This window comes from Vicugna pacos, chromosome 3 (genome assembly GCF_048564905.1).
Source record: "Vicugna pacos chromosome 3, VicPac4, whole genome shotgun sequence".
Taxonomy (NCBI): domain Eukaryota; kingdom Metazoa; phylum Chordata; class Mammalia; order Artiodactyla; family Camelidae; genus Vicugna; species Vicugna pacos.
The window spans coordinates 9030519-9049876 of record NC_132989.1 but is presented as its reverse complement, the minus strand read 5'-3'; the positions used below and the strand labels follow the sequence as shown (position 1 = coordinate 9049876).

Genomic DNA, 19358 nt, shown 5'->3' with positions numbered 1-19358 from the left:
TACTTCTGCACATTTTCTCAAACCTGAAGGACATAAGTATGTATATTTATGTATACCAAACCACTAGCAGTCATTTCTGGAGGGAGGAGTCTTACTTCCTGCTTTAGAACCTTCTGATCTGCTTTTGTTGTTCACAAAAGGGTATTTCTGTTGTGGGGATGCCGAGGGTGGTGGGGCTCATTCATACTAGGTTGTGAGTGACTGCTCCCTCTCTCATGACCATCTGAAGCCTCGAAGTCAAACACCCAGATGCTAGCACAGGGCCCTTCTCTCAGAGCATCAGCATCTTTGTAAAATGGAGCTGATAATCTCTTCCCCCTTCCCTCCCGGCATTGTTGAGAATCAAAGAGTAATTCCAGAGATAATGGCGTGGATGAGCTGTGAAGGCTGTAAGCGTTAGACACGTGTTAGGGGCTGTGTTGCTCTTTAGCAGATCTCCAGGCTGCACATTAGAGGCCTGAGGCTCGGGGGGGTGATGTCAGGCAGGAGGCAGGTTGTAATCACGTGTGGCGTTGCGCTGAGTGGTCCTGACCCCCTGGCACTTCCATTGCCAATAGTCAGCCCAGGGGACAGTCTCCCAGGCATCGTCACTGGGGGAGGAAGTCCCCCTCAAGCCCACTTAAAGTGAGGCTTACAGTCAGAGAGGATGTGCAACTTTGTTAAACGGTTTACACCTTTCTTGGTAAAAGCAATCCGTAGGCACCGCAGGTGGTTTAAGACTCTTCCCAACCCCACACCGACCCTCACCTTCCCACAACCTCAGAAAGTTACCACCAGTGACGTTTTTGCTGTATTTCCTTCTCGCCCTTACTTTACTATACATTGAGAGGTTTTATAATTTTTATTAGTAAAATGTGTGAAGATAAATTTAAGAAAAGTAATTCTGTGTGGCACTTAACAACAATAAAACAAAGCCAAAATAGTAGTAACCTGCACCTCCCTCGTCCCTGAATCCCCAAACAGGAAACACCTCACCTCATGAAGCTGTTTCTTCCAGTATTTATTTATCTCTGTACTTCCCTTGACAGGCTTAAGGGGTGGTTCTTGTGTTTTTCAATTTGTGGCATTTTCTGTTGATTTCCTACCATTGATTTTCTATTGATTTCCTACTTTGGGAAAAAAGGATTTAGTTCTTTTGTCTTTACCTCCGACCCCAACCCCCAGCACATCCCCTTCCCTTCTCCCATCTTCCCAAAGTGGTGATTTCACACTGTTTGGTGAAGTTAGTATTTGCTCTGCATTATTATTGTAACTGAGTAACTGTTGTTCCAGGCTAAGTCACGTGGTCTCATGCGAACACATCTCTTGTCTGGTACAACTGTTGCTTTTCCTAGAGTTAACCATGACTTATTTTTTTTGTTAGGTTTTCTATGGTCCTATCGAAAAGGAACCCTCAAACATACCATCGTGTAAAACTTCCTACAAAATAGCTGATCACAATAATTATTTTATGAATTTTATTACTCTTTTTAAAAAAATTTTTTGTTACTTGTTTATTTAGATTTAGGAGGGGAGGTAATTAGGTTTACTTATTTTTTAATGGAGGTACTGGGGATTGAACCCAGGACCTCGTGCGTGCTAAGCACATACTCTACCACTGAGCTACACCCACCCGCCTTTACTCTTTTTCCCTTGGAGCCATTCCTGCCATTTTTTAAGAGCCAGCCTCTCGATCTGCTGTTCACCTGCTGATCTGAGACGTCTCCTCATGCATACGCCAGGAATTCTCTGTCTCTCCCCTGTGTTGGAGCCCAGGGCTGCCTCCCCCTTTACGTTCGTGGAGAATATCCACCAACAGCTTTCTAAGAAAGGGGTCATGGGAGAAAATATTTTTGAGATCGTGAATGTCTGAAAGTATTTTATTTCTGACTTCACTCATAGTGAGTGGCTAGGTACAGAATTCTACGTACTTTATTTTATTAATTTTAGATAAAGAATTTTAGATTGTAAATAATTTCCCCCAGAATGTTGAAGGTATTCTCCCATTAGTGTTTAGCGTTGCTTCTAAAAAGCTGGTTCTAGTCTAGTCCCCTAAGAATAACGGATACTGCACATCAGGGTGCTTACAGGCCTTTCATACCTCTTCCTTTGTGAAGTGTGATTATCTGGTGAAATTTTTGCCCGTTTTCAAAAAGTGGGTTTCTGTCTTCTTACTATCGAATTGTGAGAATTCTTTATATATTCTAGATACAAGTCCATAGTCACATATATGCTGCAGATCATTTTTCTAATCGGTGACTTTGCCCTTTTATTTTCTTAGGGGTGCTTTTTAAGAAGCAACTGTTTTTAATTTTGATTAAGCCAGTCTTATCTATTACTCTATGGTTTATGATTTTTTTGTGTGTGTCCTAGCTAAGAAATCTCTGCCCAGCCCAAAGATGAAAAGATTTTTCCCTCGAGTCTAACCGGTCTGCATGCTCTTCTGTGTTAGGGATTATTCTGAAACATCTCCATTATCTTGTCCTTTTGTCCCTTATTTCCTAGTTTCATTGCCAGCCAGGAGCCCAGATTCTTTTATGACCTAATGTTAGTTATTTTTGCACTAAAGGTTCTCTTCAGCAAAACCATTAGACTGTTGGTTCTACTGAAAATCCTCACCTTCTGAACTCTATTCTCACCATTTCCCCTGCCGCAAATGTTCTATTTCTTCCTTTACGTTTTAGAGGAAGATAAAGGCTTAGCATTGAAGCTCGTTGGTTCATTTGTTCACTGTTTTTCAATGAAAATCTCTTGTGGACCCACTAGGGACCCAAACCCCTGGGATGGGGGCGTACACAGCCTGCCAGGCTTCGCCCTTGCAGTGCTTACAGTCTGGTGCAGAGGGAGGAAGTCGAACACGTCATGATGGGTGTGACAGGCGTGAAGGTTGTCAGAAGGCTGATCTGGCAAGGCTTTCCCCTCTGGATTCTGAGCTAATCTAGAAGCTCACACTTGAGGCTGATGGTGGCCAAGGATCAAGTTTGTTGCTAGTAAAGCTGGACCAGAGAATAATATGGCTTCCATCCAAGGCCACACCGGGCTCCCTGTTCCTCTTTCATCCCATGAAACTTCCCACTGGGAAACAGGAAAAGCAGCTGCATACATGTACGCCTCCCTTCCTCGGGATGGGGGGGTGGTAACTGCAAGGCACCCAGAGGAGAGGGCACACCCCACAGGCAGATAGATCTCAGACAGCACCAAGGTCTGTGTGGTGTAACATGCATTGCAGACACCTGTCTCCCCACCTCTGCAGACAGATGAGGTCAGGGGCTAGGGAGGAGGCACCTAGAAGGACAGAGACCTACCCGGACAAGACTTCTATTCAATGCACTCAAGCAGCAATGGGCCAAATTATTTCAAAATCCAAGATTGTAAAAGTACTACAGGAAATTTTATGGTAAAAATAAAGTTCTATTCGATATAGTCATGGGTACATGGTACGTGGAGAGGCCTCTAAAAGTCAGAGTGCTGCCCAAAACCTGGTCCATGGACCAGCTGCCACTTGTCACCGGTCAGCGGCTAGATGGGGAGCGGGTGCAAGAATGGAAGTCAGCTCGTGGTGAGGCGCACGCTCAGTGTGGCTGACACCTTCGCGCTGCAGCAGGACTTCCTTGACAAAGGGAAGCGGACTGCTGATTTCCGCTCTGGCACCCACTTCCACCACCCAGCGGTGAACTGGCACTCTGAGTCGCATTGGCTGGCCTCATGCTACTGTGTGTCCCTGCCAGCACCCTCCCCGAGGTGTGGTGAGGCTACCGGACAGACGGGTGTGCGGGGCTGGGTGAGCCTGACCATGATCTCTGCGTGGCCAGGTTATCGCCATGATCAAAGGCCTGCAGGTGCTCATGGGCAGGATGGAGAGTGTCTTCAACCAGGCCATCAGGAACACCATCTACGCGGCCCTGCAGGACTTCGCCCAGGTGACCCTGCGCGAGCCCCTCAGGCAGGCGGTGCGGAAGAAGAAGAACGTCCTCATCAGGTGGGTGTTCAGACGGCCTTTCCGGGGGTCCTGGGTGCAGGCTGCCTGGGACGGTCCTGGCTCATTCAGCTTCCACACACAGACCCTTCCAGCGAGTTCCAGCAAGGTCTAGGAGGCCCTTTTAGGAGATTGGACATTTGGAATGAATTAAGCCTTCATCTCTGCGTTTGAAGCCCGTATCCACCACTGTCTAGCTGTGTGAACTTAGTCGAGTCACTTACCTTCTCTGAACCTCAGTTTCCCTCATTTGTAAAATGTGGACGATAAATGGTACTTACTTCATAGGCTACTGGGATGATGAAATGAGATAATCCATGTGTAGACCTAAGCACACAGCAGCATGGAGTGAGCATGCAACACCTGTAAGCTATTATTAAAGCTTAAAATATACGGAGATTTAAATGGACTAATGAAACTGTTCTATCACCAAAAAGAAGAATCTCCATCCTGCCTCACTCAGGTTCTCCCCTGCCGTACGGGCTCAGAGCTGAGTTCTCAGCCAGCCAGTGGGCTTCAGAATCAGAGGGGCATTGTAAAATGCAGACGTCTGGACTGTACCTCAAGTCTGTTAAGCCAGTATCCCTGGGGGTGGACCCTGGAATGAGCACGTTTTACAAGCACCCAGGAATTTTAAAGCGCATGGTCTTGGACGCTGTGGACTCAAGAAATAGGCTTGCAGTGCCTCCTTCCAATGGTAAAACCTTTTTGAGTCCTGGTTCTGTCTTTCCCAGTGTCCTACAGGCAATTCGGAAAACTATCTGTGACTGGGAAGGGGGCCGAGAACCCCCCAATGACCCGTGCTTGAGAGGAGAGAAGGACCCCAAAGGTGGATTTGACATCAAGGTGCCCCGGCGTGCCGTGGGGCCGTCCAGCACACAGGTAAGCGGCTCCAGGCACAGGCCAGCTCCGCTGACTCAGAGGCCAGCCAGGCTATGGTAGGTCATCCTGGCTGGACCATGGGGCAGTGGGGCTGGGTGTCCTCAGGCAGGAGGGGGCGGGTCAAGCAGCTTCTCTAGTCTTATTCTGCCATCTTGTTTTGATGTAAGAGGGAGGACCACTGGCTTAAGATTCAGGAGACCTGGATTCTAGTCCTAGATACCTGTGTGATCTCGGGCATGTTACACAATCTCTTTGTGCCTCAGTTGTCTGATCTGGCAAATGGGGGTAATATCAGGACTGGCTATCCTAGCCCTGTGAAGTACAGGTTCCAATGTGTAGGAGGAGTTTAAAGTGGAAGCTGTATGCATTTATCCTGTCCCTCTTTAATGAACCCTGACTCCTTCCCCTCTAGTGACTTCCTAGCTTGGGAATTCCCAAGTTCTGCCTCTGACTTGCTGTGTGATCTTGGGCAGGTGTCTTGACCTCTCTGAGCTCTGATTATCTTCTCTGGTAAATGAAAACTTTGGATGAGATCATGTTACGGACAAAAGATCTCTTTTGTTATTCCCCACACCCTCCCCAAATCCCAAGTATCAAAGGCCGTTGCCCCCTTAGAGAAAGTCAGATAATCAGAGATACTCAGTTGCCAGCCAGAGCCTTTTGAACAAGAGATTGCCCGTGGCTTACTCAAAGCGGTCGTAAAATTACAGGAAAACAAAAACCAAAAAACAAATAAAGGACCTAGGCATCTTGGTTAAATCCTTGCCACCTACTTAAGGATAAATGGTTTCTGGTAGGCTTTTTGAGGTATTGGGAAAAAGCATACAGACCCATTATAGCTTTTAAAGGTCTCACAGGCTGCCGAAGCCCCAGGCTGGGAACTCTTCCTTCACATGACCTGTAAACCTCTCTCATCCCCAAAATCCCGAGTCCATGAACCATCTGAGATGAGCCGTCTGAGGCTCACCCCTGACCCTCCTCACTGTGTGTGTGTCTATGTCTGGGCAGGGGGGCCGGGAGGCGGGACAGGGGTGAGCTGGGTTCTCGGCACTGTTGTCTTAGCTTCCCTTGGCCCGCCCCCTGCGGGCTGCTTGGCACTTATCTTGCCTGCTGGAGAGTTTTGGAACTTCTCAAGGAAGCGTCTACAAACAATTCTTTGTGATGTCAAAGGGCCAGGGACCTTTCCGGTCCAGAATGGCCTGGCAGGGCTAGGCAGGGCTGTTTCTTCCGGGACAAGGCAAAAGAGAAACTGGAAAGGAGGTTGAGAGAGGGGCTAGCAGAGAACGAGAGAGGAGTGAGGGGGCGGGGAGAGAGAAAGAAGTATTTACAAAGTTAATGTGAGAGGCAGTGTCACCAAATTAACACCCCCTCAGCCAACACCCCTAAGTCATGTTAGACAGCACAGACACACTTAATAGACTCACAGATAGTCGGCTTGGAATAGCCCTTGGAGACAAACTAGTCCCAGTCCCCTCCTCCTATTTTACAGATGGGGAAACTGAGGTCCAGAGAGGGGAAGTGACTTGTCCAAGTCACAGGGTGAGGCATAGGTGATGGTGGGACGAGAACCAGGTCTCCTGACTCCCACCCTGGGGCTCTGTTAGGGCCTTCGGAGCACGGTAGACGTGGCGCCTAGCAGAGCTGGGGTGTGACCGTTCTGGTGAATTAAATGCCTTGTTCAATAAAAGTAGGCGGGGAAACTGTTTCCCCTCTTAGGAATGGAATGGACTTTCAGACGGTTAGAATATGATACAGGTCAGTTGACAGCTGCACAGATTGGATTGAAGAATCCTGTCTCGGAGGACTCCAAAGGCCAGCATTCGAGCAGTGCCTCTCGAGTCTCAGGGATGGTCAGCCGTGCCTGGCGACAGGGCTGCAGAGGGTGGACTGTCTGATAAACCGGCAGCCCCGGTGGTTCCTTTACCACGAAGGGACATGCTGTGTCGGGGACGGTGCACCACCCCTTCCCGTGGCTGCGCTGCCCAGCCCGGGCCGGGCGCACGGTGGGCGAGGTCCGAGAGGAGCCCGGAGGCGGCCAGGATGGACGTGGTGTCCGAGGGAGGTTGGAGCATCTCAGAGGTGGCCGGCAGGTGGCCCCTAGCAGTCGTGGCGGCTTTCCCACCGTATACAATACCTCTTGCTTTTCTCTCTCTCTCTCTTCTCTCTCTCCCTCTTCCCTGTCTCTCCTGCCCTCCCACTCCCTCCTCCTCTCTCCCATCTATGTCTTAGGCCTGCCAGTGGTCCCCGCGGGCTTTGTTTCACCCCACTGGTGGCACACAGGGCCGAAGAGGCTGCCGATCCCTGGTATCACACCGCCTGGCTGGGTTGGTTGGGTACACTTCTCCAGGAGGCAGCAGGAATGGACTAGCCTGGCTCCTCACGGCCCCTTCCAGCCCTAAGATTCAAAGACACATGGTGTGGAAAGATCTAGATTAGCACTTGCGCCCTTTGCATTAAGGCCCTCTGTAAGCAGGAGTTAATTGTCTAGTAGGCCTCCTGTGTAAGTACCGACCTTCACCTGCTCTCCGCCCAGCGATTCGGCAGGCTGTGCCATGCAGCTTGCGCCCCCAGAGGGCGCCATCCCTCAACAATGAGGGTCAGAAACTTGAGGGGGGTGGGGCTTGTTCGGATCCTACTACCCCATTTCACGGTTCCTCAGAATGTTAGAGCTGAAAGGGATTGGTTGGAGAAAGCCTCTGGTGCAACCTCCTCATGTTAACAGATAAGAAAACTGAGGCCCAGAGTGGGACTTTGTTGCCCAAGGTCACACAGCAAATCAGTGGCCGTGCCTGGCCTTGAACCCCAGTCTTTTGACCCTGAGTCCAGTGCTCCACCCATGGTGCCAGCGCAACCGTCCAATCAAACAGGGAGTGACTCCAGAGTGACATGGAATGAAATTGTCCTCTGATGCCCATGCCCTTGGCCGAGCAGAGCAGGCAGGAACCTGGGCCTTGAAAGACCTGGTATTAGCAGGTCCTCCTACCCAGGGATGCCAGGGGACCCAGGGATGCGGGCCCCAGGCAGAATTTCCTTCCCCGCTGGCCGGTCTCCCTCTTGAAGGTTACATATTCCAAATTTACACCCTAAATTGGTGCTTCCGTAAGACAGTGCTTTTTAAGGACAGATATCTGCAGGAAAAAAGCATAGAAATACAGCACAAAGCAGCCTTTTCCCCTGGATGGAGGGCCAGCCCCTGACCTTCCTGTGTTACTCTCTTTTTCAAGCTGTACATGGTGCGGACCATGCTTGAATCACTCATTGCAGACAAAAGCGGCTCCAAGAAGACCCTGCGGAGCAGCCTGGACGGACCCATCGTCCTTGCCATCGAGGACTTCCACAAACAGTCCTTCTTCTTCACGCACCTGCTCAACATCAGTGGTGAGCCGCCGTGCTGGGGAGACAATGGGGGCTTCCAGGAACCGGAGCGGCTAAGGCTACTGGGCTGGAAGTTCCAAAGAGATGTGATGATTGACCCAGAGGAAGAAAGGCATACTTCTCTGTGGGCTCTGAGAAAGGCCAGGCTCGGTCCAGCTATTCTGACTTGGTTAAATTTAGTAGATATTTGTGGCTAATTTGTTACGAAGTCCCTAGTAAAGGGGGATCAAAAACAGGTAACCCTGCACGGACTGAGTCAGCCTTTTGCTGTTAAGCAGCAGCTCTGAGCTGATTAATGTTCGTTGCTCCTAGCAAAGGAGGCTCCCAGGCTGCACCCCGATCCCGTGTCCCCCACTCCACCTGTCCTGTCGGGATGCCTGTGCAGGTGGGCCGGGGGAGTGGAGGGAGAGCGGCCTCCCAGGGTCCTGGGAGGGGTGATGTGTCTGTCAGTATTACAGTCCAAACTTGTCCCTAGAGAGCAGCCTAGGAGGGGCCTTCAAGGTCTCTGGGCAGTAAGGAATCAGAATCACCATGTGTGACGAGTCAGGGAGCTGCAGACCCATTAGAAGCAGGCACACGTGGATCTGTCTTGACCCTGACAGCAAACAGACTTTGACACTTAGATAGGCGTGTTTTCAGGATGGCTTTGTGAGAGCATGATGGAAGTTGTAGGGGCATCTAGAACTCTGAAACATCACTGCCGCTCCCTCCTCCGTGCACTACCGCTCTCTAAAGCTTATCAAACACTGTCCTTCACACAGACATTAGGCTGGCCTTCAGGTGTGGGAGAGCGGGTCTCCTGATCAAGTCTTATTCACGAGGGTCTGCTCTGTGCGTCGCACAGTGGAAGAATAATGAAACTCAAAAAAAACAGGAAGAACTTAGGTCTTTGGTGCTTCCGATGTATAACCCAAGACTCTTTCCCCTCTGCCTCCAGAAGCCCTGCAGCAGTGTTGCGACCTCTCCCAGCTCTGGTTCCGAGAATTCTTCCTGGAGTTAACCATGGGCCGGCGCATCCAGTTCCCCATTGAGATGTCCATGCCCTGGATTCTAACAGACCACATCCTGGAAACCAAAGAACCTTCCATGATGGAGTAAGAGGCAGGACTGGGCCAGCAAGGAGGTTCCCGAGGTGCAGGTGGAGGGCAGTTTGCCGGCCAGCGAGCCCTGTTCTTTCCAGAACTTTCCAGATGGGGCTGTGAGCCCCATCCAGGATGGAGTCACACCAGCTGTGACTCAGCCTTGCAGCTAGGTTCAGAAGCCCCCCAGCCCAACTGCACTTCCTGTGCGTTGTCAGTCTCATAAGAGCCACGCTGGGACGAGGCTCCTCCCCGGGGGTCAGGGAGCTAATGTCCTTAATGACCGCCCTATTGCTTTTCATCTCAGACTGCTTTTTTCAGGCCTGGCATTGATTAACGTTCGGGGACTTTGTGTGTGTGTGTGTAGGGTTTTTTGGGGGGAGGGTGGTAATTAGGTTTATTTATTTATTTATTTATTTATTGGAGGCAGTGCTGGGGATTGAACCCAGGACCCTGTGCTTGCTAAGCATGCGCTGTACCACTTGAGCTGTACCCTCCCCCCGGCATTCATGGACTTTGGCTTCTGCAGGCAGAATGTAAAGGGAATCATTCCTGAGTGGAGGCTGGAAACACCTTAGCGGAAAGGGTCTTTTTCCCTGACCCTGCACTGGTTCACCCAGCTTTTCTGATTTCCCGAGCGAGTGCAAACCAGCCTGCCGTAAGAGCGACGGTTAGCGAGCTGCCGGGCATTGGTTTCCCCTGCAGGTACGTCCTCTACCCGTTGGATCTGTACAACGACAGCGCCTACTACGCTCTGACCAAGTTTAAAAAGCAGTTCCTGTACGATGAGATCGAAGCCGAGGCAAGTCACCCTCCTCCTTTGGTTCTCGCCATCTTGTCCCCTGAGTCGGGCTTCTCCACCCTCTAGCTATGGAGACACGGTGGGCTGCCCTGGTCTGCTATAACAAAATAAGACCGTGTGGCTTACCAACGGCAGAAGTGTGTTTCTCCCAGGTCTGGAGGCTGGAAATCTGAGCTCAGGTGCCAGCATGGTCAGGTGAGGGCCCCCCTCTGGGTCCCAGACGTCCCACTGTGTCCTCGCATGGTGGAAGAGGCAGGGAGCTCACTGGGGTCTCTTTTACCAGAGCACTCGTCCCATTCATGAGGATTCCATCCTCATGACCTCATCACTTCCCAAAGGCCCCCATCTCCTAATATGCTCACCTTTGGAGGTTGGGGTTTCAGCACACGAATTTGGGGGGACACTAACATTTAGACAACAGCTGTTGAATACTCACTCAATGGCTTTATTTCTGTAATGGTCAGGAAAGGCTGGGATACACTCCAGTAACAGTCACAGCTTGAAACCAAAGGTTCATTTCTCCATTGTGGGCTGGCTCTAGGCTCTTTCATCTGGGACCCATCTGGGATATTCACTAGTGGCCAGGGCGGGGGTGAAAAGTTAGGGGTGAATCACACTCTCGTATTTAAAGCTTCCACCTGGAAGTGACACATGTCATTAGTCAAACCAAGTCAGATGCCTATGCCTCCTTTCAAAGAGGAGCGAGAAAGTGCGGTCCTACCACGGGCCAGTAAGGACTGGAAACAGCAGATCAGCAGCACAAATGACAATGAAATGTCTCAGCTTTGCCATCTGGAAATTGGAATGAGAGTCTCTGCTTCAACTAAGTACATGAGGTTATATAAACATTAGAATGAGGCCAATTAAGTAAAATTGTCATGCAAATATAAGGCATTCTTATTTATAAAGGAAAGATATGAATGTTTTAGGATAAACGTTTTCACCAAATTAGTTTGAAAGTTTGTGTGTTTCAAAGAAAAGCTAGTGGAGATTCTGCTTTCTTTTTACATCTTCCAGTTGCTACGGGAATGGAAAACCTTAATGGGCCCTAGTGCGCATCTGTCCTCTCTGACTCCGGAGCATTACACAAACTGGGGAGGAGAGAGTCCAGGAGACAAGTGAACTGGTTGCATCTCAGCAGCCTTGACAAGTCCATTTTCTGACAATATTTTAGATAGTCATGTTTTCCAGCAGATTGAAAATGAAAAATCTAGAGTGTCATGTGTCCAAGTGAGATTTTTTAAATAAATATAAAGAAAGCATACAGACAAGCCCTGAGTAACCTTGGAGGTCATGGGACAGAAGTATAAACTGAGACCCCTCCCCCCCAGCTCGTGGCCTGTCCTCCTTTCTCATCCCATTTGCAAATTCTCTTCTTTACCACAAAGGACCTCATGGGCCTCTGTGTGGACACCCAAGCTTTGTCTCCCACCCCTTCCCACAAACAGTGGCCCCTTGGCCAACCTTACACCTGCAGTGCAGTCCACCCTCAGGGGTGAACCCAGAGGAAAGAGCACACACGCCCTGGAAGGGGCTTGGGTTGTGTAGACAAGATTACTCAAAGCTGGTTCTAGAAGGGGAGCATGAGTTGGGCACCCCCACCTGGACCCTGTGAGTTCTTTGCCTGGAGGAGGGCCCCCTGGGGACTCTTGAAGATTAAAGTCCATGGTCCATGGTTATCTGCATATGCAGACAGAGCTGCACATGACACTGTTTTTATGTCCAGAATAACATTTCGAGTGTAAAATAAAAGATACGAAAGCTCTTTTGAATGAAGAGTTAACATGATGGAGCTGGGAGTTTGGTAAGAAAAGGATCAAAGATTAATCATGTAATAGTCTATTTCCTCTGAAGTCACACTGTTGCCCTGCTACTACCACAGCCCATCTCTTTAACATCCCACCTTTGGCCAGCCCCTGCTCTTGGCATCACTGGAGGATTTGGTTTCGATCCTCTACCGTGGGAACTTTCTTCTCACCTGAGCATCCCATTCTGCCACCGACATGATGAAACACTGAAAAGGCAAGACGGGGTGTCTTGTTCATTGAAAACCAAAGCTTTTTAAGCAAACTGTCTTTAAATTTCTAATGACCATGAACCTTTTCATTTGCAAAGCAAAGCAAAGTGGTATGGAAGGAAAAGACAAGAAAGTCGATGGGGAGAGATGGCCAGGGGAGGCTGGGATGAGTGATTACAGGATGTGAAATCCGATCTTGGGCGTTCAGCCTAGGCAGGCACCTTGTAGCAGCGAGGAGGGGACCAGTGAGGAGGGCAGTTCCTCAACAGCTTTTTGAATTTTGCCTTCTTTGTGCCTAACTGAGGATCTTGAGAGTAGGGGACCACACTCTCAAAACTTACTTGACCACAAGGTCTTCCTTTCTTTTTCCTTCAAAGCATCTTGCTCCACAATACGCTTCAGGCAGTCCTACCCAACTGCCCTCTTGAATTACCATAGTTTCTGTAATAAGGCCAGACAGACCCCATTGACATTTCTTGCTTCCTTTTCACCAGGTGAACCTGTGTTTTGATCAGTTTGTCTACAAGCTGGCGGACCAGATCTTTGCTTACTACAAGGCCATGGCTGGCAGGTAGGAGAGCCCCGGGCGCTGCATCAGACTGTCCTAAGATTGCCACCTGGAAGACAAGATTCTCTCTTGCAAAACCTCCCTTCTTCTTTAGCACCTATGGAAATCTGAGCGATTCCATGGGCCTGGACTGGCTGCTAGAATGTAGGAGAAGGGAAAACAGGCAGAGATGGTGCTAGACGTCCTGGTGCTTACAGCCTAGTAAGGAAAACAGACAGTGGAAACTAGTGAATGCACGGTAACAAGGGAGGTTCCTATGAAGGCACAGTTAATGGGAATATGTGCCAGTTAAACCTGAACTAGTCTTTGGAGCGAGGAACTGGAAAGGCTGTCCTGAGAAAGTAACATTTGAGCTCATTTCTGAAGTTGGTAGGAGTTGAATTAGTAAAACTAGGTGACGAGTAGAACAGGAAATGGCCGGCAAAAGAAACTACACGTGCAAAGTCCCTGGGGCAGAAGCATAATCATTAATAATAGCACGCCTACCTCATGGGCTGTTGAGGGGACTTCACGTGAGTCAGTACAGGTAACTGTGTCATTCACAGACCGCAGAGGGGGCGGGCTGCATGATGAGGCTGGGCGGGTCGGCAGGGCCCAGGTCCCACGGCCTTGTAGACGTTTATCCCAGGAGGAATGGAACACCGTGGGATGTTTCCAAAGTACGATGGTGACCTGATTAGATTTTTATTTTTAAAAGACTGATCTTTTGAAACATAAAAATGTCGAGAATGGATTGGAGGTGAGCAAGAATGGGAGTTGGAAGGCCAGACAGGAGGCCAGGGAGACGTCTGGGTAAGAGGCGTGTCAGGTTGTGCAGGCTTATTGGTGGTGTCAGTGTGTGTTGATTTAGACCCCTGGGAATTGCAACCAATAATAATACTGATCAAGAAAAACCTCAATATGTATATATATTAGGCATTTCCCTTCTTACTGGAAATCCAAATACACAAACCAATCATTTCAAAGATAGTTGCTTATTTTTTTCTTTCTACAGTAAGGTTTTGTTTCGCGTTGCTTTCAGCAACTGGAGTTGCTCTGATACATTTCAGACAGGAGTTGGTGTATAGTTTCCGTTAACACAGAATGTGCATTAAATGAAGTGAATGGCTCTTAATGATGGAAAGTGTAGAAAGCATCCAGTTAGGATTTCAGGGAAAGCGCAGCGAACACAGCCTTTGACCAGGAGGTCACTTTGTACTTGTCCGGACTGAACTGCGTGTGGCTGTAACAGTGAGCTGGGCTTCCAGCTTCTCCGAGGCAATTCTCATTTCAAATATGCCGATTCATTGTCTGTATAACAAACTCAGACTTGTCAAACCCTGGGTCCTTGGTATATTAGTTTACAAAACACTTGTTCTGAAATAGGACTCTTAGTCTATGTCCCTCCCTGTAAGATCTGTGGTTTTCAAAAATATGGGGAGTTGAGGGAGACTGAGAGAGGCTGGGAGAGTCAGAGAAAGCCTGAAAGGGAAAGAATGGTCTAGATCAGCGCTGTCCATCAGAAATACAATGCAGCCACAAATGTGAGCCGCAGAGGTGACTGTAAATGTTTTAGTGGCCATATTAAAAAAATGGAAAAATGAACAGGTGAAGTTAATTTTAATAATATATTTTATATAATCCAGTTATATCTAAAATAGAATTCCAGCATGTAATCACATGTGAACAATTCTTAAACAGATGGTTTCCATTGTCTTTTTTCCTAAGTCTTTAAAAGCTAGTGTGCATTTTATACTAAAAGCACATCTCAGCCTGGGTCTGCTGCATTTCCGGTGCTCAGTGGGCTCAGGTGGTGGGCAGCTGCTGTATTGGACAGCGTAGATGTAGGTGATGCCACCTGCTTAAAACCTTGCAGTGGCTTCAGTTACATCTAGCAAACATCTAAACTCTTTACTGTCGCTTCCACAGTCCCACGTGATCTGGCCCCTAGACTGACTTCTTAAAGTCGTTTTTGCACCATGCTCTCCGGCATGCCCTGCCCTGGACCTACACTGGCCAGCTTTCCTTTTCTCCACAGACAGGCTAATTGTGCCTGAAAGATTCTCCCCCCGAATCGTCCCTGTGTTAGCATTTAGGTGTCTGTCCAACAAAACCTCTTTAGAGAGAGAGACTTTCCCTGACCTCCTCGCACCAAGTGATCCTGTTGGGTTATTTTCAGAGCACTCATTACTCTGCAATCTGTGACTCAGATGGAAGATGGTAATAGCACATCTAGTCCATAGGGTTGTTTTGAGATTAAAAAGTGACTGTGTACACGTGTGTGTGTGTGTGTGTGTGTGTGTGCGCGTCTCATGAAGGGTAAATACTATGCAGATATTGACTATTGTCTGAAATTATTTCGTTCCTCTCCTTTATTTATCATCAGTCTGTCTTCACCAGAGTGTAAGCTCCATGAGGGTACGAACCCCGGTGCCTAGAGTGTTTCCTGGGATGTATCAGGCATGCACTCGGTTGCTTTTCTGGTAAATGAATAAAAGGGGGAAGAAGAAGCTCAACTTCTGCGTTGCCTGTCTTAAACTTAAAAATTCTACTTCACCTACTGAGCTTTTTTGGCTGAAAAAAATTTGAAGACCTTTGCTCTAGAGCAGAAAAAAACAACATTTAAACTATAGAAGGGGGCGCTTCGTGAGTTGACGCTCTGATCTGAAGTAGATGTGAGTGGTGGTCATGTTCACTGGCCTTGTCTCACTTTCACCCCTTGCAGCGTCCTGCTGGACAAACGTTTTAGGGCCGAATGTAAGAATTACGGAGTCATCATTCCGTACCCGCCGTCCAACCGCTACGAAACGCTGCTGAAACAGAGACATGTCCAGGTATGGTGACGAAAGCCACGGTGGAGGTGGGATGGGCAGGAGAGAGGAGCTGTGAAGATCCGTCTGCCTCTCACCTCTGATGAGTATGGCCCCCCCAAGCCTTTGTCCTCCCATCATAAGCTTCAGCCCACCTCCTTCAGGTGGGACCGACGTTCAGAAATGGGTAAATCTACCCCGAACGGGGCCCAGTGCTGGCCTGAGTGAGGAGGACCCTGGGTTCTCTGAAATGAAGCATGGCAGGCTAAACCCAGGGTTATGGTTTGTTTTCATGGAGTCTCTGTTAACATTTGACCCCAGATGTAGAGGAAATGCTGCCAGGAGCTCAGAAACATACCCCAGCTGTAAACCGTTGATGTGAGCCAGGCAGAGAAAATAGCAGATCCTCCAGCAGACCTCGCGCCCTCCTCCCAAGCCCTGCTGTCGGCCACACGGCGGTGAAATGGCCCATGTGCTGTGACCCCGTGTGCTTATCGTGTGGTTCACATGTTTATGGGGACAGCTCAGGTGATGGGGAGCAGGGCAGATGCCCTGGGTAAAGAGGAGAGGGTTTACCCTGTAAACCCCGGGTTTTCCCGTCTCTATGAGAAATCCAAGAGAAGCGGAGAATCCTAAGAGGAAAAACATTTTCACCTCTGCCAACAGCAGGCGCTCATGAGAGAGCTCCCGCGAGCCTCTCGGAAGATTACGGCAATCAGTCACCAGCACAGCTAGAATCAGCCACGTTAATCCTGAGGGCTTTGTGTGTGCACGAGATGGCTCTAAGGGGCTTTAGTCAGTTGGTAGGATATCTCTTCTAAAAGGGAAGCAGAAAAAAATAAAAGAATAACCCTTGGGCATCTAGCAAAGTGCAGTGCACACCGCAGGTGCTCAATAAATGTTTATTGCTATATCTATATAGCGTCTGCAAGAATGCCCACGTGTACCGCAGTGGAAAGGTTCCTAAGCTATATTTTCCATCCTGTAATAGGCCCTTCTCCTCATGCGTTTAAATTCACCCCCACAAAGGCACACAGTAGGGCCTTTGCTGAGAGAGTGCTGCTCCGCGGTGACTGTGCACTGGGGCACAGGCCAGATGCAAGAGCCTCAGGGCTAAATTCAGGACGTCAGCATTGCACAGGGTGCCAGAGCTCATCCTGAGCCAGTTCCTGCAGTCTGAGTGAATTGTATCTTTCCTCAACTTTTTGTATTTCAAACCTATAGGTTGGTTGAAAGAATAACACAATCAACACAGACGTATACTTTATAGCCTGATTCAGGATTATTCATATTTTACACTTGTGCTTCATTTTCTTTTTCTTATGCATGTGTTTTTTTCTCTTTCACAAATACAGCAAATGTACTTTAAATATATATTTTATATATATTTATAAATATATTTTTAATATGCATACCTTTTCCTTAGCCACTTGAGAGTAAGTTGTGGCCACCATGACACTTTACCCCTGGTACCTCAGCACGTATCTCCTAAGAACAAGGACGTTCTCTCATCATCAAAATAGAATGATCACACTCAGGACGTTTAACAACACCGTTTTCTACATACAGTCCCTGTTTGTCCTGGTAGCGTTCGTGATAGTTTGAGTCCAGTATCCTGTCAGTGCAGTGCATGTAGTCACCATGTGCCTGTGCGAACTTCAAGGAACTTCTCTCTCTCTCTCTCCCATGCAGCTTTTGGGCAGATCGATTGATTTGAACAGACTCATCACCCAGCGCATCTCTGCTGCCATGTATAAATCCTTGGACCAGGCCATCAGCCGCTTTGAGAGTGAGGACCTGACCTCCATCGTGGTAAGAGTCGGGGGCCCTTGGAAGTTCCGCTCTAGGGCTGCTCAGGCTAGAGACTCGGTGGGAGCTGTTTTTAGCCTAGTACTGAGCTACTTAAAGAGAAGCAATGAGCCTCTTTCCCGTCTGAATGGAACCGGGGGAAAAAAGACTTCAAAGAATGAGAGTAAGCCCATCCTCTTGATTCCTGGAGGCGGGTCTTAAAATCTCGAGGGATGGCCAACCCTGAGGCCCAGCTCCTTGTTCCTTAAGGATTCTGCAGATCCAGCCAGGATCTGCATGGTCCAAGAAGCTGGGGAAGTTTGCACAGCAGGCTTGGCTTCGTGGGAAGGCGGCGGTTTAGAGGCCAGAAAGGGTCTTGCTGGGTTTAATGCTCTACTATCACCGTCTTGAAATTCTTAATAATCCTTTAACAGGGGTCCCTACATTTTTATTTGGGGGCTGGGACGTGCAAGTTATGTAGTTGTTTCTGATGCCCAAATACAGAACAGGCCTGCACCCTTCTTTTATTAATCAGCAATTTGAAGGACTTTCTGCTAATTCTCTCCAAGAATTAGATGGAATAAACTTGGTTGATAAATCTTTAGGGGAATCAAAGAAACATGTTAAATACTTCAGAAGCAGATGAGTAGAAGGAATGAGAGAAATAGAAAATCACCATTAGGACACCACAGTAGTCATTGTTGCAAGCGAGATTCGGCAATAGATGCTAAAATTAGAGGGCAGAGCTCTGAGAAGAGCATTTTATGATTTCTCTTAATATGAGGCTTCTAGAGTAGTCAGATCCATAGAGACAGAAAGTAGAAGATGGCTGTCAGGGAATAGGGAGCTTGTGTTTAACGGGTACACACGTTTAGTTGAGGAAGATGAGGACGTTCTGGAGGTGGGTAGTGGTGATGGCTGCACAATTATGTGAATGTACCTAATGCCGCAGAACTGTACATTTAGAAATGGTTCAAATGGTAAATTTGATATTATGTATATTTTACCAAAATTTTAAAATTATTCACAAATTTGTTTTAAAAAAACTTTGGGAAGAAGCAGGATACTTGCATACTCTCAAACTGTCTTTTTCAAGATATTTATTAATTCCAAGGGGAAGAATAATAACTTTACAAGGGGAAACCTAGCAGACACCATCTTAACCAAGCATGGAAGGTTAATATCACCAGTAATAAGATCCACTCGTGCATCCCCTGATACTTATTCTTCTCTGGTATTCTTGCCAAAATGCATAGTCTCAATCAAATCATGAGAAAATATCAGAGAAACTCAAATCGAATGGCATTCAAAAACGAGCAGTGCTGTTCAAAAGAATCCAGAACATAAAAGACAGATACTAAAAACTGTTAAGAGATTGGAAAGACTAAGGAGACGTGGTGACAGCTCAGTGCAATGTGGGATTCTGGATTGAATCTTAGAGAAAAAAAAAGACCTTCATGAAGAACTGATGAAATCTGCAAAGGGTCTGTCATTTCAGTTCATAGACTTGTACCAATGTTAATTTCCTTCTTTAGATAATTGTACTATGAGTATGTAAGATGTTAACATTTGAAGAAACTGGGTCAGGAAGATGCAGGAACTCTGCAGTTTTCACAACTTTTCTGTTAAGTCTAAAATTATTTCAAAATAATAAGTTTTTTTTTTTTAACCGACAAAGTGATTTTAAAAAAAGGCGACTAACTAGAGTCAGAAGGACCTTGGGATCGCGGTCCCGGCCCTGCTGTTTACTAGCTGGGTAACGTTGGGAGAGTTACTTACCTTGTACTACAGGTCTGTAGTACCATCGAGGAAATACTAGACTTCCCCTCGTAGCATTGTTGGAAGGATGAAATGAGGCACTGTCTGGAAAGAGCTTTGCATAGTTCCTTGCACTTAATGGAAAATAGCTGATGAAAAAAAGAGAGGGACATAGACATTTTCACCTGCAAATGAAACCCTCTCAGGGTGGATTTTCAGCAGCATTTCCTAAGAGGACTTGACCCAGCTGCCCACCTCAGTCCTGGATCACTGACTTTAAGAGACTATGATACAGCGCAAGTGCCTCTGGGAGACCGACTTTAAGAAATGTTTGTCTTTGTTTAT

At 47.9% G+C, this 19358-nt stretch overlaps 1 protein-coding gene across 3 annotated transcripts in view; it reads left to right on the top strand.

Annotated features, from left to right (window-relative positions):
- Positions 1-19358, top strand: part of CYFIP2 (cytoplasmic FMR1 interacting protein 2) — a 110234-nt gene that overhangs the window by 37648 nt on the left and 53228 nt on the right. For all 3 annotated transcript variants that reach the window (XM_072953913.1, XM_006211887.4, XM_072953918.1), the window contains exons 14-21: positions 3792-3958; positions 4690-4837; positions 8062-8215; positions 9150-9306; positions 9997-10093; positions 12605-12681; positions 15383-15491; positions 17160-17279. In XM_072953913.1, coding sequence (XP_072810014.1) covers positions 3792-3958; positions 4690-4837; positions 8062-8215; positions 9150-9306; positions 9997-10093; positions 12605-12681; positions 15383-15491; positions 17160-17279 — 1029 coding nt within the window. The remainder of the gene's footprint in view (positions 1-3791; positions 3959-4689; positions 4838-8061; positions 8216-9149; positions 9307-9996; positions 10094-12604; positions 12682-15382; positions 15492-17159; positions 17280-19358) is intronic.